Source organism: Lagenorhynchus albirostris, chromosome 5 (assembly GCF_949774975.1).
Source record: "Lagenorhynchus albirostris chromosome 5, mLagAlb1.1, whole genome shotgun sequence".
In the NCBI taxonomy this organism is placed as follows: domain Eukaryota; kingdom Metazoa; phylum Chordata; class Mammalia; order Artiodactyla; family Delphinidae; genus Lagenorhynchus; species Lagenorhynchus albirostris.
This window is the reverse complement of record NC_083099.1, coordinates 75937409-75962590: the sequence shown is the minus strand read 5'-3', so window position 1 is coordinate 75962590 and position 25182 is coordinate 75937409. Positions and strand designations below refer to the sequence as shown.

The 25182-nt window shown below is 43.0% G+C and overlaps 1 protein-coding gene across 5 annotated transcripts in view; it reads left to right on the top strand.

The window, feature by feature from the left end:
* The window catches only part of KALRN (kalirin RhoGEF kinase), a 513398-nt gene that overhangs the window by 315412 nt on the left and 172804 nt on the right, over nt 1-25182 (top strand). For all 5 annotated transcript variants that reach the window (XR_009540742.1, XM_060150454.1, XM_060150452.1 and 2 more), the window contains exon 11: nt 19277-19468. Coding sequence is in view for 4 of the 5 variants with exons in the window: in XM_060150454.1 (XP_060006437.1) it covers nt 19277-19468 (192 nt within the window). In the remaining variant the exon portion in view is untranslated. The remainder of the gene's footprint in view (nt 1-19276; nt 19469-25182) is intronic.

Genomic DNA, 25182 nt, shown 5'->3' with positions numbered 1-25182 from the left:
CCTCCTCTTTCCTTCATTTCTGTCCCATCTTCTCTTGGGAGATCCTTTTCTGAAATAGGGGCTCTAGTCAGGGTCCAGGATGCAGCACTTGGTTCTGGTCCAAGTGTGGTTTCAGGTGGGCTGTGCTTTCTAGGACCCCTAAGAGCTCCGTGAGGCAAGTATGCCTTTACTGTGGCATTCGGGGTGATGGGCAAATCAGGAGTGTCTGGGCTGAGGGTAAGGGCTTTTGAGAACTTGTGGGTGGAGGTGCCGTGGGGACGGGTGATGAATACCAGGAACCAACACCTAAGAGTCCTGAGTGAAAGGACTTCAGGCTATATATTACACAAACCAAAAAATAAACATACACCACCAACAAGAACAGCCCACCAAGCAGATGTGTCCTTTTTCTCTGCCAATAAGCAACTGGAGGTATTTCATGAACCAGTTTTGTTTGGAATAAATTTTTAACAGGAGAAAAGCCCACTGCCAAGGTCTGACAGGAACAAAGCATCACATCTGAGTTATTCCACCTGGAAAGGCAGCCAGGTTTGGGACAGAGAGAGCTGAGCTCTTGTGGTCTCCTGTGGGACCAGGTGACATCCAAGCCTCATCAGGATAGGTGCATTTATTTGTCTTGGGATACACAAGGCAAATGCCCAGCCAGCCCAAGGCACTGACTGCCCTTTGGGTTTCAGTAGAGACTAGTGCAGCTATCCCACTATATTCTAGGAGCTGATAGCATTAGATATTGGCAACCTCAGCTGTAATTACACATCTCCATGGTGTTTCACCCTGTGGGCTATTTTGTATGTTATATCTGAGCCTCAACAATGCCAAGTATGGTTTGAAATAGCTCTGGTGGACTTTAGTCCATCACATGCCTAGAATTTGAAAATAACTTTGAGGGAAGGGGGCAGTGAATAAGGCTAAAAAGGGAGCTCCAAATCCAGGTGATAGACATGTTTCAGTTTTCTTCTTCTTCAGGAGTCTTGGACTCTGCCTAAAATTATAGACTCTTTAGTGTCTCGGGAATTCACAAGGTCAGTCTCATTTACTTAAAAAAATATAGCTAAAGAAGAGAGGGTTATTTGGATGCAAAACTTGGGTCTGACCCAGCTGCTGTAGCTGTCACTCTGGTAAAAGTTTTACAAATTTATAAGGTTAGAAAGGTTGAGGTTTGAGGTTCACTCCAAGTAATTACATCCCATCATGGCTTCAGGTGGTCAGATGATTTGGTACCAGATAACTTTGATAGATTCTCTCTATCAAAGAGAATAATTTTGATAATTTCCTAGATTCTCTCTTTCCTTACCCTATGCCTCATATGAAGGCCACTTCAGTAATTAAAGCCATAATCTTACCATCAATAAAATAAGAGTTACAGAGTCTTCCTCCCTTTTTCCTTGTGGGAGGCAACAAGATCCAGTAAGAGGAAGGATACAAGGATTGGAACACCTGGGTAGGAGGCCCAGAGCCACTCCATCTGTATGTACAAGTCACCTAACCTCACCAAACTTCCTTTCTACATCTGCAAAGTGGGAATAATGTTTATTCCATCATAGTTGAAGTAAGCATTAAATGAGATAATGTACTTAAAAGCACTATAAGTCTAGAGCACAGAGCAGATGTAAATTATCATTATTTTTCCAGGGATATAGAGACAGTGGATGAGATCATGTCTGGAACATGCTTAGAAAAGAGGAGCTAGAGATATAGAAAAGATTGATGCTGTTGCCCCATACCGGGTGTTTCCCAAGAGAGAGAATGTGCTGACCAGTCTCGGAGTTTAACTGAACTCTTCAGACCTCTGACACTGTTTGAGGGCCAGATTCCCATGCATAGTAGGATTAGCCGGGAAACTTTCCACATTCTAAAGCTAAAGCTAGTGATTTAATGAGCCTTGTTCTGATGTTTATGTAAGTGTACATCAGTGAGACTTTGGGGTCAGAGGTGGATTTTGGAAATGGAAATGGAAACAGCATGATGCTTTGTACATAGAGCACTCTGACCACTTATCTTACATGCCCTTCTGCCTAGAGAGAACAAGGCAGCCCTGCTCACAGCTCATACCCAACCTTTCCAGAGAGCCCTGGGGGCCTACAGTGACTCCTCCAGCTACTTTCTTTGGGGTTCTGTGAAAGTATCCATGCCCTGCCAGACCCCGCCTCCTGGCCGGCTTGCTTCCGCTTACTCTGTCTCCACTCACATAACCCCATTGCCTAATTTCCCCTTTGTCGTGTTGAGGGTGGGTTTGTGCTGAATAACTCATGATTCTTGCCGAGGTTTTCATGACTATGAGGATTATGGGTGTAATCTGTGGTCATGGAAGACACTTCTTGGCCTGTAAAAGTTAGGAACGTTCAAGCACTCCAGATAATGAGGTGAATGATGTGATGTGAGCCTGAACCTCATGACCCTTCCCTGTCTCATGGTCCAACCTCCAGCTATTTGGATTCTGCCCGTTCCCTTGGGGCCCATTTGTGGGGAGTCTTTGATCTCCTGCAGCATCTCTGCTCCAAGGAAATGCTCCAGTGGGTGAGTCTCTTCACTCCATCACCTTAAGAAAGGAAACAGGAAGCAGATGTTGTTCCCACTTTGAAAATGGGGATCCTGAGGTCTCAGAGGGCCCTGGGTCTTGGCGGACAGTCTGTGGTAAACAGTCCTTGGTGGATATATGGTGTCTCTTCCATCCTAGAGCAAGTCTCTGAATCTGGCCCTGTTTGAGAAAGGTATGCAGGTGGTCCCATTCTTTGTGTAGCTCTCCTTCCTCTGTCTCTTCTGCCCCCCTCACACCCCTCCCCACCACTGTTCTGTACCACATGACCACTGTCTGGGGCTCATCCCACAGTGAGGGCTAGAGCTGAGCTCTCTGACTCCTGCACTGTGCTTCTCTCAGCAGAGGTGGGCTGTTCTTCCGGAAGAGGCAAGAGCCACTTTTGCTTTACAGCCCCAGCAAACTTTCCATCACCAGCCCCGACTTGAAGGAGGAAACCCCAGGACTGTGCCTCTCTTAGTTCCTCGCCAAGACCCCTCACATCTTCCCAACTTCCCAATCTGGATCTTTGCCCAAGCCATTCCCTCGCCTGGCAGATTCCTCCTCTTTGCCTTCACAGTTTAGACTTTTTAAAGTTGGCTGAAAAATATGCCTCCTTCTGAAAACTTCTCCTGGCCTGTCCATCTTACCCGATCACTCGTTACCCAGTGTGCCCTCAGCATCACATCACCACTTTGTACTACTGTCACACCTCATTTCTTTCTCGTCCTTGGAGAATGAGCTGTTCTACATAATTTAATTTCATAAAAAACCAAGACTTCACCCTAAGCACTTCATGCTGAAACTTTTCAGATTTCATCTTTATTTTTGGTAAACTTTTTGAAATACAGTTTAAACCTTCGATGCCTTTTATACAGACCATTCTGAACACAATTCACCTTTTTTTTTTTTTTTGATGCCTCAGGATGCATGACGATGTTCACTAATTTCAGTGAACATGAATAGAGAGACCTCCAAGGCCACTGCAGAGGCCTAGGTTTTCCTTTTCCATTACAGAGCGTCCCTCCCAATACTGCAGCCCTTCTAGGACTGACTTGCTTTGAGGGAGGCCTGATCAGGGAATACAACCCCTAGAGCAGTATGTGTCACTTCCTGTGGGCCCCGGAGCAGCCCTGTGGCTAAAAGCCGTACTTCTCTTGGATGATGATGACGATCTTAATGGTATAGCTGGGGAAGGTGAGATATAAGTGACCTAGACCTTCTAAAGCCACTGAAACCCCAGTCCCAGAGTGTACCAGCAAGATGGGAAGACAGAGGATGATTCTTCTAGAAGTAGATCTCTCCTGTTATTCCTTTGATCCTTGCATCACTCCATCTTTATTTTGCTGATTTTTATTTAAAGGGCCCTAAGCATTTCAATCACATCAGCTTGTCAGTTTCATACAGATAAGTACCAAAGGACTGAGCCCTGCCTGTCACTCTTTGCTGCTGTCAGCTCCCTGCCGTGGGCATGAGGGCTTTGATATTTATATGATGGTGATAAAGAAGGCTTTCAACCAAACCCTATAGCCCCATTCCAGATAGAGGCTCTTGGGAGTGTTGTCTGAGAGTCTGCCTCACTTTTAAGTATTTTCAAATTTGACATGTCTCTTATTTTTGACTGCCGAGGGAGACAACTCAGGGTCCCGGGTGGTTGATGTTGCATTGTGCCCAGGGGAAATAATTTTCAGGATTTCATAGGTAATTATTTTTAAGTGGATCTTTTTTGCATATATATGTCATATCAAAATCATGTTTCTTCAGAGCTATGATGAGCAGTGTCATAAAGTCCAAACTGAGAAAGGTGAAATCTCTGACTGGGGCTACAGAGAGATTTTGCATTTTTTTATGATTGAATATTTTGCGGTGGTTGGTCAAGCATTAGTGTCTCCAGGTTCCCAGAACTAGGAAATGCATCTGTCTCTAAGATAAATACATTTGTAATGAAAGTTGTTTGTATTTCTGGATGTACTCAGTTGACACAAGTATATTAGATCCTTACGTTTTCCTTTAAAATTTCTTTTATTTGGTATTTTTCAAATTTTGAAAGCGATTCCTATTTTTTGTGATAACAAGTGAAACATTGCAAAGATATATGTAAATAAAAATGCTAATTATCCCTCCGCTCCCACTTCCCAATCCCCCCCTCCCAAGGCAATCACAGTTAGCTTGTACATTTTTCTTCTTACACATACAAAAAGAAGCAAACATATAAAATTTAAATGTAAAATTTTGTTTATTTTTTGGCATAATTTCTAAAGAATGCCCTGCATATAATTTTTATACTTTGAATGATTTTTCCTTTTTTTTGACTATAAAATTAATACATGTTCACCGTAGAACATTTGGAAAGAAGGAAATAGTAGAAAAGAAAAATCATCCCTAATATAACTTAAAAATAATTATATATAAACTAAATATTTTTTGGCACATTTCCATTCAGCACAGCAGAATGCAAAGACTGTTTTGCTTGGAGTCAAATAAATGTGAATTCCACATTGGCATTCATCATTTACTAGCTATGTGAGCTTACTCAAGTTCTTTCACCTTTCCAAGCCTTAGTTTTCTTATCTGTAACATGATACAATAGCATAGTCTACCACTGTAATAATGTTTGTAAGTGGATCCAAAACTGGCAGCCAGCATTATCAGTAGTAGTTTTTTCCAACAGATAGATAGATAGATAGGAGTCAGAACCATACTCTGATTTATCCTAACTTGTTCATTTAATCTCACATCAGGAATACTTCCTCAGACTAAATAGTCTTCAAAACATACTTGTAACGACTGCCTCATGTGGTCGTACCACAGTGTAGTAAAGCATACCCCTATTATTGAACGTTTTGGTCTTAAGGAACATTACTATTCACTCAAAGCCTGTAGCCATTTTAGGGCAAAAGACTAGATTTCTCTCACCTTCGAATTCCAGCCCAGGCTGTGAGCCCAGTCCTTACATGAGTGGTTTCAACCTTAGATAGTGGCTGCAATTATAAAAACATCTACTGGGGGAGCTTTTAAGAACATATGCTGCCAGATACTCTCCTCGCCCACACCCTTACCCTCCCATTCTGATCTGAGTGATCTGGGGTAGGGCCTGAGCACTGCTTTTCTTTCCCAGATCCCTTTACCTACCCTAATCCTGTCCTCTGAGAACGACAGGATTAAATGGTTTCTTAAGGCTTCTGCCATCTGAATGATGATCAGAAAAGCACTGTAAGCTGAGGAGGTTGTACGTCTCCCTCACTGGGGCTTCCTCTATGGTTTTATGATCTAAAACAGTGTTTCTCAACTGGAAGGCATTTTTGCCCTCCAGGGGACATCTGTCAACGTCTGGGGACATTTTTGGTTATGACATCTGGGGAAGGGGTTGCTCTTGGCATCCTGTGGGTAGAGGCCAAGGATTCTGCTAAACATCCTGCAGTACACAGAACAGCCCCTTTATTAGTTTCCTAGGGCTACTGTAACAAAGTACCACAAACTGGGTGGCTTAAAACAACAGAAGTGTATTGTCTCACAGACCTGGAGGCTAGAAGTCTGAGATCAAGGTGTTGGTAGGGTTAGTTCCTTCTGTGAGGGAGAATCTGTTCCCAGCCTCTCTCTGGACTTCTGGTGTTTGCTGGCAATCTTTGGCATTCCTTTGTACCACTCCAGTCTTCGCCTTCATGTCACATGGGCGCCCTGTCTGTGTCTGTATGTTTATGCGCCCATCTTTTTTTTTTTTAAAAAAATAAATTTATTTATTTGGGCTGCATTGGGTCTTTGTTGCTGTGCGCGGGCTTTCTCTAGTTGCGGCGAGGGGGGGGCTACTCTTCGTTGTGATGCACAGGCTTCTCATTGCGGTGGCTTCTCTTGTTGCGGACCAGGGGCTCTAGGCGCGCGGGCTTCAGTAGTTGTGGCTCGCGGGCTCTAGAGCGCAGGCTCAGTAGCTGTGGCGCATGGGCTTAGTTGCTTCGCGGCATGTGGGATCTTCCTGGGCCAGGGGTCAAACCCATATCCCCTGCATTGGCAGGCGGATTCTTAACCACTGCGCCACCAGGGAAGTCCTATGTGCCCATCTTTTTATAAGGGCACGATTCATGGTGGATTAAAGCCCACCCAATTCCAGTCTGTCCTCATCTTAACTAATTCCACCTACATCAACACTATTTCTAAAAACGGTCACATTCTCAGGTACTTAAGGCTGCAACATATCTCTTTGGATGGACAGAACTCAACCCATAACAGCCCCCCAACGTAGAATTATCCAGCCCCAAATGTTAATAGTGCTACTATTAAGAAACCTTGTTCCATAGAATCTGTGGATGAAACTCAGGGAGGTTGGCTAAGGTAAGTACAGGGCAGAGAGGAGGGTTGGGGTCTGCGAAGTCAAAAGTGAGCAGGAAAGCCATCCATAAAGAGAGTCAGAGGCGGTAGGCTCCCTGTAGATCTATGTAGGACCCTCAGGGCTGTATGTGACCACAAGAGGGTGAGAGGGCTCGAGGAGCACTGTGCTAACCAGTGTGAGAGCAGGAGTGTGGGCCAGCCCCTCTGCTTGTTCTCCCCATCACGTGATCCCCATTTCCCTGGGTCAGGCATACCTTTCCCTATCCGTCCTCTTCATAGTGGGACAGAATGGAAAAATAAATCTACAAGCCCCAAGGTTTTCAGCAGTATTTTCAAGCCAACTGTCTTCTCTCTCTAAAGCCCTGCCTTCTCCCTCTCATGCCCACTGCCTCCCACTGCCAGCCAAACATAGGATATGGAAAACAGGAAAACCAGCAACACTGCAAAGTTACTCTTCTGAGAGAGAACATCACTTTGGGTACATCCCCCCGCCCCCAAATCTCTTGAATTGCCAAATCCTGCAACAGGTGGCCTTACTCATCTCTGTTCCATGGGGATGCTGTCTCACCAACTACTGTTTCTTTGACTTTAAGAATTCCACATGAGAATGAACTTCTATAGGGCTAGGCGACTGGGCAATCCACAAATCCGTATCTGAACACTTTGGTCTGCCTGCTTCACTTCTAAAATATTTTTGTTCTCATTCTTCTGTTGTGGTTACGTGTTCCCCTTCATTTTTTTTTGCCAATTTGAGCTGAGTGAGGGGAAGGAGGGAAGAGGAAGAGTGGCCAGGGTGGAGACGGTCTTATTAATTTCCAAGAGTGGGTTGTTTCCCAGCAGCAATATGGGTGCCAGCTGGCTGCATCTGGGACTTGCTCAGTGGGAAGAGGATTAAATGCTTCCCTCTGCAGTCTTCAGAGCTTTGTGTCTGCACAGCACTCTCCTGGTTTTGATCTCCTAATTGCTCAGCTCCCTAGGACTCTTTCCTTAGCCCCAGCCTGTAACTCTGGGCCGACCTCTGGCCTCTAGGCCCCTTCCTATAAGTACCATCTTCTTTATGTTCAGTCTAAGCATCAGGCCTGGCCCAGTCTCTGCCTTCAACTGCTCTCTATGCCCTGGAGGCAGAGGTGGGGAGGGTCAAGGAGAAAGTCCTTCCTTGCTTTGTGTCTCAGTCCCCTAGGGGTGGCCACATTTTCTGGAATCTGGCTGGTCCTTTCTTATAAGCTGGACCTGGTATTTTCTGTCAAATCACATTTTGTAACTTGTATTGGCAACCTCTAGGATTGACCCTGCCTTTTGGTCCAGAAACAAAGTGTTACTTTTTATTATTATAATATGCTAATAGTTAATTCTCATTATCTCTTTTGCTGTCTTACCTGAGAGTGCCTAGATATTCAGCTTCCAGCCTGCAGCTGAGAGAAAATGCACTGAAGTTCCTTTAAAGCATAGCATGTAAATGAAGAGGGTTAGTGAGGATTAGAAGGAAAGAGAAAATCAGTAAAGAAGAACACCCTAGCAAAGAACAACTGCTGTTCTTTTCTCGGAATTCCTCAGCCTAGGTACATTCTTAGACAAGTGAAAGTTAGACTGTAGGAAATAAAACTTTACTTAAAAAATGTGGAGTTCTGAAAAATACACCATTTATTGTTTATAGGAAAAGGTGTTGAAGCATTTTAGATATAGAGAGGAAAATGCTTTCCAGAAAGCAGAGATGTGTGTGAGAATGGGAGAGGGTGGTGATTGTATATGTAAATGTGATAAAGCCAGCATTTAGGTTCCCAGAGATAATCTCAGCTCTCAGACTATTTGTGTTGGGAGGTATTGGCATCTACAGTAGTTATATTTGGTATCAGTCCCAATTAGTAGATCTGTAGCAGATTTGTACAGACAGTCTCCAATTTAAGCAGCATCTGATTAGGACTAGTCATTAGTTACTCCTTGTTTGGACATATACAGATTGTCCTAATGGAGGCCACTATTGTTTGTTCCCTTATTCAGGACACCTAGGAAGATGTCCTTCCAGCAGATTAATATGGTGGGCTAACCCATCACTGATACCAAGTAGTTTCCTCCTTTCCATCTTATTGCCTCCCACCAAAGACCTCTTTGCCATTGTCAGAGTCCATCCCTTCTTCCCCTGCAAGGGCCAGCAGATGATGGAGAAATATGTGCCTGATGCTCCAGGATGAAAGCTGAAAAGCATTTTCCTCTGTCACCCTAGTTATAAATTTTGGCCAGTTGTACATGATGTGCTATATCAGTACTGTATTTTAAATATGCTATGTGCTCAACTGAATTTCTTTACTTTGTCCTGAGACTCTAACTCCCATTTACATGGAAAACACACTCCCACTGCTAAGTAAGAGTCTTACAAAGGAACTTTTGGATCACTACTTATTCTTAAATTCAGGACTAGCTACATTAGGAGATAAGGTAAACATCCATTTCCAAGGCTTACTGCTGACAAGATGCTGGGCTGCAGAGTTTTGGGGTTGAGTGCCTATTGAGAGCAGAGCACTGTGCTGGCAGGTATATTGATGAGTACCTGAGATAGAAAAGACGAGTAAGATAGGACTCTGTCCTCCAAGGAGAATTCAGTTCTCTCTGGAAGTCAACATGTACACACTGGAAGTTTGTTGCCAACAAGAATAGCAGTTGCAAATGAACAACTACAGTGTCATAATTTGAAAATCAAAGGCAGAAGAGTGAGTAAAGTAACAGAGAAGCAGAGGAGATGGAGATTTTACATTGAGTCTTAGAGAGAGAAATGGTTCAATGAAAAAAGAGCCTGGATGTTACAGTCAGAAACACAGCTTGCCATTTTCTAGCTCTGTAACATTCTCCAGACAAGTTACTTTACCTCTCTGAGCCTCATTTCTTTTCTCATTTGTAAAATGAAATCAATAATGCCTATCTTCTGATTGGTTTCAAAGCTTAGAGGTAATGTATATAAAGAGCCTAACACAATGCCTAGCATACTGCACATACTTGGTAAATGGATACTGCCTTCTTTGACCCTTGGATTATTTAGAAGTGTGTTATTTAGTTTCCCACTCTTTGGAGTTTCCAGAGATATTTCTATTATTGACTTATAATTTAATTACTTTATGATCAGAGAAAATACTTTTATGACTCCTATCCTTTTAAATGTGTTAGACTTGTTTTATGGCCCAGAATATGATTAATCTTGGTAAATATTCTGTGAGTACTTGTGAAGAATGTGCATTCTGCTGTTGTTGGGTGGAGTGTTCTATAAATGTCAATTAGGTCAAGTTGGTTGAGAGTGTTCAAATCTCCTATATCCTTCCTAATTTCTTGCCTGCTTTTCTATTAATTATTGAGAGGAGGCATTAAATCTCTGTCTGTAATTGTGGATTTGTCTCTTTCTCCTTGCAAGTTTATCAGTTTTTGCTTCACATATTTCGAAGCTTTGTTATTAGGTACATAAATGTTTAGGATTAATATATCCTCCTGATGAACTGACCCTTTTATAATTATGAAGTCACCTTCTTTTTCCCCGGTAATATTATTTGCTCCGAAATCTACTATGTCTGATATTAATGTAGCCACCCAAGCTTTATTTTGATTAGTGTTATCTTACTATTTTTTTTTCTACCCTTTTACTTTTAACCTAGTTGTGTCTTTACATTTGAAGTGCATTCCTTATAGACAGTGTATACTTGGGACTTGCCTTTTTATCCAGTCTGAAAATCTCTTCCTTTTGATTGTGGTATTTAGACAATTTATTTAATGTGATTATTGATGTATTTAATGTCATCTTATTTATTTCTATTTGTTTCATCTATTCTTTGTTACATTTTCTGTTTTTCTTCCTCTTTTGGATTAACTGAATATCTTTTATGATTCCATTTTATCTCCTTTGCTGGCTAAATAGCTATCACTATTTAGTTACTTTAATGGTTGCTTCAGGGTTTATAGTATTTGTCTTTAATATATCATAGTTTACTTCAAGTAATATTATCCACTTTACATATGGTACAAGAACCTTACAGTTGTATACAGTTTACCCAGTGCAGGTTTGTACTGCTCAGGTCCATTTATACATAGATATTTTTCAATAGTAAATACTGCAGTACCACACAGTCCACGGCTGGTTGAATCCATGGATGCAGGGGAACCTCAGATATGGAGGATGAATTAACCCCCATGTTGTTCAAGGGTCAACTGTGTTTCTGTTTCTCCCTTCCTGGCCTTTGTGCCATTGTCATATGTTTTACTTGTGTATGTGCTATAAACTCCACACTACATTGTTACTATTTTTGTTTAACCATTCAGTTTTCTTTTAAAGAGTTTAAATAATAAGAAAAAAATCTTATATAGTCACCCATATAAGAGCACTTCCTGCGTGTGGATCTATATTTCCAACTGTTACCATTTTCCTACTTTCTGAAGGACTTCTTTTAACATGTCTTGTCATGGAAGTCTACTAGTGAAGAATTCTTTCAGCTTCTGTATGCCTTAAAGTGCCTTTATTTCACCTTTGTTTTTGAAAAATATTTGTGCTGGGCATAGAATTCTAGTTTGACAGGTTTTTTGTTTGGTTGGTGGGGTTTTTTGTTTGTTTTTCACTTTGAAGATATTGCTCCACTGTTTTCTTGATTGCATTATTTCTGATGAGAAGCCTGTTGTGATCCTTATCTTTGTTCCTTTGTGTACAATGTATCTTTTTTCCCTTCGTCATTTTTAAGAATTCATTTTCTTTTTCCACTTGATTTGATTTGATTTTTATGTGCCTTGATGTAGTTTTCCTTGTGTTTCTTGTGTTAAGGGTTTGTTGAGTTTCTTGGATCTGTGGATTTATAGTTTTCATTAAGTTTGGAAACTTTGGGTAATTATTTCTTCAAATATCTTTTCCACTTCCCTCCCCCTCCTTTAGGGATTTCAATTACATGAATATTAGTCTTCTGAAAGTTGTCCCACAGTTCACTGATGCTTTAGATTTCTTTTAATTCTTTCTTTTTCCTGAGCATTTTATTTATGTGTTTATTTATTTGAAGTATGATTGATTTACAATATTGTGTTAGTTTCAGGTGTACAACATAGTGATTCAGTTCTCAGCATTTTAAGTAGTTTCTATTGCTATGTTCTCAAGTTCAGTAATCTTTTCTTCTGCAACATCTAACCTCCTGTTAATACCATCCAGGATGTTTTTTATCTCTAGAAGTGTAAAGTCTTTTTTTGTAATGTCTTCTGTTTCTCTGCCTAACTTTTTGAGCATGTGAAATAGTTAAAATAACCATTTCTAAGTATCTGTCTATTAATTTTAACATCTATGCCAGTTCTGGGTCAGTTTTGATTGATTTTTGTTCACCTCGTAAGTTATATTTTCCTGCTTCTTTGTATGCCTGGTAATTTTTTTACTACATACCAGACATTGTGAATTTTACCTGTCAGTTGCTGGATATTTCTGTATTCTTATCAATATTCTTAAACTTTTTTCTGGGACACAGTTAAGTTACTTGAAAAAAGTTTGATCCTTTCAGGTCTTTCTTTTAAAATGTGTTAGGGAATGCAAACTGGTACAGCCACTATGGAGGACAGTATGGATGTTCCTTAAAAAATTGAAAATAGAGCTACCATATGATCCAGCAATCCCACTCCTGGGCATATGTCTGGAGAAAACCATAATTCGAAAAGATACATGCACCCCAGTATTCATTGCAGCACTATTTACAATCGCCAGGACATGGAAACAATCTAAATGTCCATCAACAGAGGAATGGATAAAGAAGATGTGGTACATATATACAATGGAATATTACTCAGCCATAAAAAAGAACAAAATAATGCCATTTGCAGCAACATGGATGGACCTAGAGATTCTCATACCGAGTGTAGTAAGTCAGACAGAGAAAGACAAATATCATGATATCACTTATATGTGGAATCTAAAAAAAGGCTACACATGAACTTATTTACAAAATAGAGATAGAGTTACAGATGTAAAAAATAAACTTATGCACACCATTGTAAAGCAATTATACCCCAATAAAGAGTTTAAAAAAATAAAAAAAAAATAAACTTCTGGTTACTGAGGGGTAAGGGGGAGGAGGGATAAATTGGAAGATTGGGACTGACACATACACACTACTGTATATAGAATAGATAACTAATAAGGACCTACTATATAGCCCAGGGAACTCTACTCAATATTCTGTAATGGCCTATATGGGAAAAGAAGCTAAAAAAGAGTGGATATGCGTATATGTATAATGGATTCACTTCACTTTACACCTGAAACTAACACAACATTGTAAATCAATTATACCCCAATAAAATTTTTTTTAAAAATGTGTTAGGCAAGACCAGAGAAGTACTCAGTCTACTCATCTGAGTACTCTACCCAATATCCTGTGAGTCACAACGTTTTCCAGTCTACCTGGTAGAAACAGGTACTATCCCTCACCCAGTGAGAGTACTGCATGCTGTTACCTCCAATCCTTTCAAGTGGTTCTTTCTCCAGCCTTGGGTAGTCTCCTCACACACAGATGCATCCTCTGTAGATCTGCCCCAGATTGGGTAAGGAAGGAGTGTGAGAGAGATTTGTCAACTGTAAAGTACTACTCAAATGGCATGACCTTGATCTGCCTGGCATTCACTGATGTCAAGATCCAGAGAGAAGTATATGCCTCCCTAATGCCTGTGCTTCTATGTCTGTCTGTCTGTCTCTTTTATTTTTTTAGTGTTTGTGTCCTTTTGCTGCTTTCCTCTCACTGCTCATTGGTCCCAACAATGCAACCTGGAAAGAAAGTCATCAGGAGGGGAGTTCTATCCTGGCCCTCTGATAGTTACGCTCTTCAGTCCATATTGCCTCTTTAGAATAATAAGAGTAACTTTTGGCCTCATCCTTCCTCATCCCCAGAGCATAGGGCCAAGAGGGCTAACTTCATATTATCAAGGAGGCCAACTCTTAACACTGGAAATGTTTTTACTGACTGCCTCTCCCACACCTTGCCTGAAAAAGCCAGCCTCCCGTCCCTCTGCTTCAGCCTAAGAAGTCTGAAACCACAGCTGTATTGCTGGGATGCCCATGTTTTTAGTTATCCTAGAATGCTCTCTTTCAAAAAAGTAATGAGCGCAGGCTGCAGAAGGGGGAATGGAAGGTACAGGTATACCTCAGAGATATTGCCGGTTCAGTTCCAGACTGCTGCAATAAAGTAAATACAGCAATAAAACGAGCCACATGAATTTTTTGTTTCCCAGTGCATATAAAAGTTTTGTTTACGCTATACTATAGTCTGTTAAGTGTGCCCAGAGCATTATGTCTAAAGAAAACAATGTATATGCCTTAATTTAAAAATGCTTTATTGCTAAAAAATGCTAACCACCATCTGAGCCTTCAGCAAGTCATAGTAGTAACATCAAAGATCACTGATCAAAGATCAACAAAGATAATGATAATGAAAGAATTTAAAATATTGCGAGAATTACCAAAATGTGACACAGAGACATGAAGTGAGCAAATGCTGTTGGAAAAACAGTGCCGATAGACTTGTTCAATGCAGGGTTGACACAAACCTTCAAGTTGTTAAAAAAAAAAAAAAGCAATATCTGCAAAGCACAATAAAGTGAAGATGAGATTTTATGCCTTTCGACATAAGGGCTTTTACCTGATGGACACGGGCATGGCGGGGTGGGGGGGGAGGGAAGAACAGGAAGTGCAGCCATCTGTATGGCCCAAATCTCTGACTCAGGTCTCTGGCTACCACAGGCCCCGCTTGAAAGCCCCAGGGGCTGAGGGATTGATATCCCCGCACACATAACCCATTTTTGCAACATCAATTAGGAAATGTCAGCAAGGGGCCAAACCCAAGACAGGGGGTAGGAGGCTGGAGAACCAAAGAATACCTAGGAACTGCACTCATAGTGAGGTTGGACTCTGGCCCTGGGGCAGAAACTGCTGTTAATTTGGTCAGAAGGTGAGCAGAAGCCTATTGTGATCCTTGCCCAATTTGTGTCAATGACAAGCATCAGTGGATTGCTCCGTTAATACTTTAGTTGGTATTCTGTAAGCACATTCTTGTTTCAAGACTGTGCCAGGAGGTAGGATAAACCAAATGGGATTGAACATGAATTCTAGGATGTGAGGTCTTATACCAAGTAGCTGATGAGGGCCAAGGATTGAATATTAGGATTGGTGGGGATTAATGTATTCTTTAATTATTCATTCCTTCACTAAAATTTTTTTTTTTTTTTTTTTGCGGTACGCGGGCCCCTCACTGTTGTGGCCTCTCCCATTGCGGAGCACAGGCTCCGGATGCACAGGCTGAGCGGCCATGGCTCACGGGCCCAGCCGCTCCGTGGCATGTGGGATCTTCCCGGACCGGGGCATGAACCCGCGTCCCCTGCATCGGCAGGCGGACTCTCAACCACTGCACCACCAGGGAAGCCCCCTTCACTAAAATTTTATAGAGCACTTATTTGGTGCCAGGCACTAAGGGAAAGATGTGAAAGACTTTACCTGCCCCTAAGTGGATGAGAAAGGCAAACATTTGCATTAGAATATGGCAGGTACCAAGGAGGGAGTTGGCACAGGTCACTCTGGAGCTAAGGGGAGTTCATCTAAGCCAACCTTGGGAGAGAAGTGGATCTCAGGGTACACTTCCTGAAAGAAGTGACACCTGGGCTGGGCTAGGTCTTAAAGGGTGAGTAAGAGTTGGTCGTGTAAAAAAAGTGGGGGGAGGACAGCCCAGGCAGAAGCACGGGGGAAGATTCAGTGCTGTGAGTTTCCGGAAGTGTAAGCAATTTGTTTCACAGGCTATTTGTAGGGAAGTGATGTGAGTTGAAGCTGAAGGGAAGAAGCAAGTGTCAGGTGAAGAAGGGCCTCGCACGGCACCCTGAGCTGTTTTACCCCAAAGTCAGTGGGAAGCCCCTGAACAGTTTTACGTGAAAGAGAGGTGGGACTGGATCTGAATTTAAGAGGCTCTTTCTGGTCGTGATGGGGAGGAGGGCTGGGTAGCGGGTAGAGCAGGGACCCCAGCTTTTAGTGCTGGCCCTGTTGCCCTCCCCCCTGTCTCTCTTGTTCTTCTCTCTATAAAATCTATTATCGCGCTCTTCCCTGCCTTATCCAATGTGATTTCCTGCCACTCTCCGATTTTAGTCAGGTTGGCTCAACTTATCCAGACATGACACGATCATTCCCATCTCTGAATCTTGTTCGTTCAACAGACATTTAGTAAGTGCCTATTGTATACCAGCCATGGTATCTGGCATGAAGAGCCAGAGGTGAGTGAGACATGGGACCTACCTTTAAGGGGTACACAGACCAGTACCTGGGGAGATACCCAGGGAAACACATCATTACCACGAGAATGAGAGCAGCTGTGGTATGGGATAAACAGAGCACAAAGAGAGACAGTCCTGTCCATGAGAAACCCCTCCTTCTCTGCTAAATCCTGCCCATCCTCAGGCTTCTGCCTTCATCTGTGAGAGGCAGGGTAGTGTCTCTAGATGCCATACCCCAGTCATACTTCTCTTCTACCTACAGCTGTCAGTGCTTTCCCATTACCTTGGACCAAAACACCTTAGCATGGCGTGCGAGGCCCCTTTTCATCTGATAGGGTAGTTTTGTTTGGAGCTTGGGCTCTGAAGGCAGACAACAAGATTTTAATCTTGTTTCTGTCACTTTTGGGAAATGTGACCTTAGCCAGAAATACTCTTTGCCTCAGTTTCTTTATCTGTAAAATGGGGCTGATGGCTGTATCGACTTCCTAGGGTTATTGTGAAGAATAAACGAGTTTATACATATGGTCCTTGGCATGTGAGAAGTATTCAGTCATTATCGGCTACTATTATTTGGTTTTCACTCATTTTCTTCTTAGCACCTGTATCATGCCAAGAAACGTTAATCCCTAATTATTGTGCTGCTTGTCCCATTTAATGCGTTGTCACATTATTTCTCTCAAGGGTGATTTTATTCTCCTTTGAGGCAATATACATCGTATATGTATCTGTACTCCTGAGACACCTACAGTGTTGGGTATGTGTTAGGTTGACCAGCCATCCTGATTTTCCCAGGACTGACAGGCTTTCCAGGACGCGGGACTTTCAGTGCTGAAACCAGAAAAGTCCTGGGCAAACCAGGACAAGTTATCCACCTTACATGCAGCGGAAACTTCACTTTTGCTTTTTATTTACCTCTTATTGGTCCCAAACTTAACTTGAAAGCAAGCTTGCTTTGGCTTGGCATAAGTTTTTATTTATTGGCTAGAAACTACAAAGTCACAACCTCGGGTTTTTTGGGGATTTCTTGAGATTCCCTAAAGTTTAAAGTGAAAGATTTGAAAGATCCTTGAAAAAACTCTCTCCCATCAGCTCTGGGTTTATTTACTAGAAATTGCAGGCAACCCGCTAAGAGGCTTCCTTAACCTGGCCCACAGCCCCAGAGGTCTCCTCCCGCCTATCATTTCCCATCTCTCCCGGCATTTCCATCATGACTCTGAGTACTTAGGAAGTACATTTGCCTTCCAGAATCAATATACTCTTACTTAACTCAGTGGCAAAGCCTCTTTCCTCTCACAAGTATCATCTGTTTCTCCATGAATCCCCCAAGTGGAGCTGAAGGATTTTTCTTCCTTTTTCATCCCCACTCCCAGCCCCAGCCCCATCTCACCTGCTCTGGGGACAGTGTTTACCTTGGGCAGTTTCTTGTCAGATGGCATTCCTTAAAGATCCACTAGGGCCTCTCTTGGCATCCCCTGAGGCCATGACAAGCGTTCGCTGCAAGCCTGCTCATCCTCTGCAGTTCCATCAGGAAGCTGGGTCAGCAGTCTCTGGGGTCTTCCACCTGGTGTATTAGTGTGCTAGGGCTGCCGTGACAAAGTACCACACACTGGGTGACTTAAGCAACAGAAATGTATCGCCTCACAGTTCTGGGGGCTAGAAGTCCAAGAACAAGGTGTCAGCAGGGTTGTTTTTTTCTGAGGGATATGAGGGAGAATCTGTTCCATGCCTCTCTTACCTTCCAGCGGTTTGCTGGCGGGCACTCTTTGGCATTCCTTGTCTTGTAGACACATCCCCCGATCCCCGCCTTCAGCTTCACACGGTGTTCTCCCTGAGCACGTGTCTGTCTCTTCATGTGGCATTCTTTTTTGAAAGACAGTAGTTATATTGAATTAGGGGTCCACCCTACTTCACTATGACTTGATCTTAACTAATTACATCTGCAATAACTGATTCCAAATAAGGGTCCCATTCTGAGGTACTGGGGGTTAGGACTTCACCGTGTGAATTTAGAGGGGACACAATTCAACCTTTAACACCCAGGTCTTCAGGTGAATCTAAAGAACTCTATGGGGAGCGGAGGCCACTTCAGATATGTGCAAAGTAAAGCACCATACAGCCATCACTCCAAAATCCATTCTAGTTCTCCACTCATTTTGTGTTCGATCCTGACTGTTTCTGCCGCCGGATTCACACCATCACCAGTAACCACTTGTTCACCATTCTGTAGGTCATTGTGCCGCTATAGGGATATTAAGAAATATAATGTACACCTGAGTCACCAACTCTAATCCAGGGTCTGTCTGGAGATCTTTTTTAAGGGAAGCCTAGTGAGGAAAGTTGTATCCGTGGCATACATGTAATAACTGGAATATAGGTATTGCGGAGGCAGTGACTCCATCCTGATGGGCAATAATTACAAGTTGGTTGCCTTTTAAACTGCTCTGGAGGATACAGACAGGGACTGGGGGGAGAGTGTGTGTGAGAGTGAGTGTGTGCATGTGTAAATGTGTGTGTGCCTGTGGTAGCTTAAGATAAACAAAATCACCAGACTCATCCCCAACCTTCCTGCGAGCTTTAAGCCTTTGCTGGGCGCACGGGGAGTAGCCTGCATCTCCTCACTCTGGCTGTGGCTGCTTCCTTCTGTCGGTTCCCTGAGTTGCTGACCCTTTCCCCTCCAAAGAGATAGCTCCCTTCCAAAAGATAAACACCAGTAGTTACAAGGGACTTGGGGGAAAAGTCGAGCAAGTCTCCCAGTTATTATTTCCCTGGTGTTCTCATATAGAGACCCAGCCGATCTTCGTGGAGGAGGTATTTCCAACTCTGGCAGTTACAGCCTGAGATGGGAGGGCAGTGATGGATCTCCGTAAGAGTAGGGGGTCAGGGCGCGCGGCCAAGGAATGGGGATTCTAGCGTGTCTCCTCGCTTCTTTCCAGGCACGGCCCACCTGGGAGAAATCCCAGGGATGCAGAAGGCACCTAGCTAGCGCCCACTTGTTCCAAGCTGCCACGCAGGCTGCTGGCTTGCCGAGAGGCGGTGGGTGAGCTGGGCGCTGAGCTCCCCCGTGCCAAATCAGGGAGCTCTGGGCTCGGCGCCCACGCCCAGCTCTGGGCAGCCCGGGGTGGGTGCTGGGCGAAGGCGCGAAGCTCGGTTTGTGACTGCAAGTTGACTTCCCCTCACTGTCGTTGCTGGCAGAATACTTACACCAATGCGGACAAGCTCCTAGAAGCGGCAGAGCAGCTGGCTCAGACAGGGGAATGTGACCCGGAGGAGATCTACAAGGCAGCTCGGCATCTGGAGGTGCGCATCCAAGACTTTGTGCGTAGGGTGGAGCAGCGGAAGCTTCTGCTGGACATGTCCGTCTCCTTCCACACTCACACCAAAGAGGTAAGGGCAGCGAGCAGAGGAGGGGTGTTGGCTGGGCTGCTTTGTTCCAGCGAAGGTCAGGGCAGTTTCCTAGCCGCCGAGGTCTGCCTGGGGTCCTGGGTGGTCTGGGGATTACTAGCCTCCTAAGGTTGATGATATTAACAGTTTGCCCCTGATAACCTGAATTGAGGTCTCTACCAATATGGGGCAAAATTTCCTCCGCATCTCTCGTCAGGAGGGGGCTTGGGAAGGCAGGTGGTTTGGGGAGTCTGTTAGAGCATTTAGTCTGCAGCTGGAGGAATTTGGGGATCCCTGATATAGAAATAGTCGCCGTAAGAGGCAATATTAGAGGATCAGAGACTCCCTTCCCACCCCACACCCAATTTTTCTTGGTTGCTGTTTCCTGTCAAAAATTAGAGTCCTGCAAAACTTTGATTATCTTTGCTACCAGCAAGGAACATACAGAGTTTGCAAATCTGTTCTATGTTTTTATTGTATTTTTTTTTTAAACAGAGGATTAAATCTTCTTAATGAGGTCTGCCACAGGGTGCTATCAAAGTGAAATGGTCCTCACCTTTCTCATCGTGGAGTGACAGCCATTGAAGGAAGGGGGGACTGGGGTGCCTTCCATGCAGGAGGAAGCCAGCTGGGCTTAAATCCGGTCCCCGAATCATTCACAAAGTGGAGACAGGAGAGGGGAGGATGGATCACGTTGCATTGTTGGCAGGGCAGAAGGGCCCATAGAGAGGAGGAGGGTTGCAAACGTGCGGTTGCTCTTCGGTTCTGATTAACACGGGGCACTCTGAGATTGAGTAAGTGGCCAGTGAGGAGGCACGTTGGCATCTTCTGTAATAACACCCTTGGCAGATGAACTCATTATGTGTGTGCATGCCTGTGTTCCCCCCAGGAATTCATTTGAATGGAGTATTAATTAAAGTTGGATTGTACCCTAGTTAATTAAGTTGATTTTTGATATTTGAAATGCATTAAGAAGCCTGGTTGTTACTCCTTCCCAGGCTTTTCTGACACTTTGTAGGAATGAATGCAAATCATTGCAGTGCCTATCAGAGATAAACATGAAAAGATAATGTTTTCTAAACTGCGATTCCCCAGGCAGATGAAGGGCTGGGGAGCCCCGTGAAGCTGGCTCTGCTTCCTCTCTGTGGGACCTACGACCACTCTCTGATGAGTGTCTGTAGAGCAAGGGGATTAGCTTTAATCCAGGTCTTCCTGCCTGGCTGTCTGCTTGCTTGTGGCTCACCCAGTTCTTAATAATGGTCTCAGAAACCAAAGGCGTGTGTATTCTCTTTTAATTATGAGCCTGTGGGTGAGAGAATGGAGTATGAATGAACAGGCGTCATGTTCCTTGTGAGGGCTGTGAGGGTGTTGGCTGCCTAGAGAGGTGATGCATGAGGTTAGTTTCCATGGAAGTGCCACTCCTGAAAAGGTGACTGAGGCTCCCGGGAACCCTTTCTAGCGGCATCTCCCACCTTCTGTACATGAAACTAGGAGGCTGGGATCCAGTCCAGATCCTGCTGCTATAGAACCCTGTGAGCTTGTGCAAATCACTGTGTCTCTGGCCTTGGGTTGCCTCATCTATAAAATTATGCAGTCGGACTCAATGGCCCTAAGGCCCCTTATGGTTCCAATGTGAATTCAAGATTCCTTTCTTTTTCTTCTCCTCCTCTTCTTCTTTATTTGATACTGATAATAATAATTAATAATAATAATAAGTTAAGCCTGAGGTGATACAGGTGATTTACCTAGGCTAAAGATTTGGTTAATGGTAAGCACTCAATGTATATTAGGTAGTAGTTTTTTCTAATCGAGTACCTACTAGTTGTTAGACACATACATCATCTCGTGTAATCCTCATGAGAATCTCATGATGACAGACTTTATTGAACATATTTTCAAATGGGGAAACTAAGGCCCAGAAAAGAACTTGTCTAAGGCTACAGAGCTGCCAGTGCAGCAGAGCCTTGAGCCATCTCCCTAAACTCTGCGCACATGCTCTTACCTGCTACCACACATTCTGTCCTCCTTTTTCCCTCTTGTATCTCCTCCTGTCCTCTGCTCTTCTTTCTTCTCCTTGCTCATTTTTCCTCATTACCTTTTAAAACCCCAAAGCAGGGGCTTGATGGGGAGGGTAGCTCTTAGCTGAGAAAAGCAAAGTGTTCCCAGGGCTGGTGGTGTGGCACACAGGAATAGTCGGGGATGCAGTTATTAACCATTGTTTTCCCAGAGAGCTTTCAAACCTTGCTAAGCCTGGGGTCTTATTTAAACCTGAGACTTGTTTTCCCACCGTGGCTCAGCGTATACAACCACATTCATATCAAATAGTACCAAAGGGAGCAGCATGATACTGGGAGCAGGTGAAGAAAGGGAGAGGGAACTAAAATGGATGAGCCCCTGCAGTGCGCTTGACTATTTATCTGTCTAGTCGATAGCCATGAGAATTGTCATTTTTTATTCTAATTTTAAAGATCAGAGAAATTAATAATTTGTCCAGGGTCTTGTAGTGAGGATGTCGTAAATGTAGGGACTGATCCCAAATCTGACTCCAAAGCCCATGCTTTTTCTCATTTGCCTTTCATAGAAAGGCCAGGAAACAGAGACTTGGAGGACTTTTCTCCACCAGGGAATTCATTGAGACAGGAGGCTGTCAGGAAGTAGCATAGTCTCTTTTCTTCGGGACCTCAAAATGTGAGAGAAATTAGGAGCAGTCCTGCCTGGGTGCAAAGGGATGTGTGATTGTGAGGCTCTTTCTATTCAAGAGGTCTGCAACTCTCAGATCATACAGACTCTGACTTTTTTTTTCAGGATGGAAAGAAAAACATCATTTTGAGTGGCTATTGTGGAGGGGATGCTCACAGGGGCCATCCCACAGGACTTTATATCTGCATGTTTTCTCTCAGCTACTTTCCCATCCCCAAACTAGTCTGTCTGAGGCCCCTTTTAGGCAGAGTAGAGAATAAGACGTGTGTATGTGTGTACACACTTAGGCATATGTGTTATACACACACCTGTTAAGTACAGCAAGATCTTAGATGCCAGGGAGGTCAGATTTCCAGATCTAGATCTTCATTGAGCATGCTGTGTGCCTTTGGGAAAATTACTTACGCTCTGTTACCCTGTGATAATTATGATGACTATTACAAAATTGAGCAGTACAATACTAATACCCATTTTTTTCCTAGCAGAAAACTCCCCCCCCCAAGTTTATTTTTAGAGCATCTCTAATGCCGGGTTAATAAGGAACTTGAGGACTCAACTCAGGCATCATTTTTCCTTGAAATTCTTCCCTGGGGCTTCCAACTTCCCACCCAGACGGGACAGGAGCACTGTGTGCATACCTCATCAAGATGCTGGGATCTCACTGAAGTGACTGGAGCTTCCTCGTTAAATTGGAGGTGCTCAGATGGAGCGTACACATGTGGGTTTAGATGTGTAGATACAGATCCTACTGTATATTTCTCCTGCTGTGTCAGATACATAGTGACGCTGAATAAATATTGAACAGGTTTACTTGACAATGAGAAATCAGTCGTTTCTCTGAAAAAAATAAAAAATAAAATTTAAAAAGGCGGGGGAAGCCCATTCAATCACATGGTTCGTCTACTCCAGTTCTTTGACTTGAACCCTACAGACAGTGAAAACAAAGAAGGGCAGGTGGGGAATCTGAATTGCCTGTGGGGCCTTTCCTCTAGAGCCTGTATGGCAGGCAGAAATGGATTATTAGGGCAGAAGTCAGCATCCTTGGAGGGCTAATGGAGAAGGAAGTCCTGTAGTTTGCTCTTTCCCTATTCTGTTTACTACCTCTCAGGACACACCACCTCTCAAACCTTGCTAAGTGTGAGTCCTGTGCGATCCGGGTCTGTTAACTCTCGACTCCTTCCTCTTGACTCTATAGGCAAACTTCTGGCATTTTACTCAAGGCAAGATTAGTAGCCAAGTTTACTAGTCTACAAGTCTGTGAGGGAATTTTGAGTTGCTATGGATGTTTTTCTCTCTTACAGTAAATAGAGTGAATATTATTATATATGTTATATATTCAATTATATTCGATTATAATTCAAATATAATTGGCCCTTCCTGATAATATAATATATATATAATATAATATATTATAATATTCAATTATATAATATATAATCTTCTGCTCAGTTTTGCTAAAGATGTACTCTAATTAGGATCAGAGAGGAAACCGAAGGAAAGTGTGAAGAAGACATCCTCCAAGCTCATTTCTTCTGCAGATTGAAGAGTCTGCTTGATTCTGTTTGCCTGCTTTGTGAATTCTTGGTGACTAAAGGAGTCTGGAGGGTTAAAGCCTTCTAACTACTTCACTGCAGTGTTATTAATAACCTTGAATACATTAGAAACCATCTAAATATTCCATGTTAAGTGACTCATTAAACAAATCATAGTAAATCTATAGAGTGAAATATTATACAGTTATTATAAATCACACTGTCAAAGATCATGAATGGCATGAGAGAGGGCTTGTGGTATAACATATAAAAAACTGTATATCCACCATGGCCTCAATTTTGATCACACACATAGAATAAAGGCTAGAAAGCGGTATACAAAGAAGCTAAGAACGTTATGGGTGATTTAATTTTCCTTTGCATATTTTATTTGTTTTATAAGTTTTCTTCAATGATATTTTCAATTGAAAATCAGGAACAATCTCAATAAATGTTATTTTATAAAAACAAGACTTCCCATCCCTACTTAGAGAGAAGAGCTACATAATAAAGAGAAGAGACAAACATGTGCTTGGAACCTTCTTAAGTACCCAGAACCTCAGCTATTAATACAAATTGTGCTGAACTTTCAAATGTCTTCTTTTTGCCTGGGGACAAGAGGCCAGCTGGCTGTCTGCTGGTCTGGAGAGCTAGGGGAGGATATAGGGAGAAGCATTTACCCAAGTCCTCATTTTCTTTGTCCAGGGAAAAGGCATTTGTAGCAAGTGTCATCTGCTCTGCAGAGATTGTCCAGACAGAATTCTCTCTCCTTGCTGTGTTTCCATGGAAATGCTGCAGTTGCTGGGTTTTCAAAATATCCATTTTTAGATATTTTTGCAATCATAATATGAGAGTCAAATTAACTAAGGAACGTGGCCAAGATAATCAACCTCAGCTCTTTATTAGGTAGTTTAATTAAATGCCCATTTCCATTTGTTTATAACCCAGTGAAATCATTCTTTCATGCTGTTTCCTTCTCAAATAGGTATACACACACATACCACAAATGCCACGGACACTCACGTATATACATGTTTCTCTACTCACCCACTGTACAACCAAAACTAAATCAGTCTTCAAAAGACATAATGGCCTCAAGAACAAAACAGCTTCATCCTCTATTTCAGTTGCTAAACTGATATGGTGTTTATTTAAGAAATAAAAGCTGGTAGTCAATGCCAAAGAAAAATGATTTCTTCAGAATGAGGGAGGGACGATTCATCCTGTGGAATTGGTGCTCCTTTCTGCATCTCTGGGGGTCAGCCAGTTGTATCAGCACAATGCCTACCAGAGCTGTGCAAGTGGTACAGCCAATCAGCAGGAGAAGGTGATGGAGTAAAATTACCTCTTTCCTTAACCAGTCATCCCTAAGCCTCATTATTTCTACAAATCTCCTAGTTTCTCCCTTCTTTGTCCCTCCCTGCCCTTTTCAGTTGCCCTTTTCTCAGGCTCCCCACTATACAAGCAGAATGGGGTCCATGCACT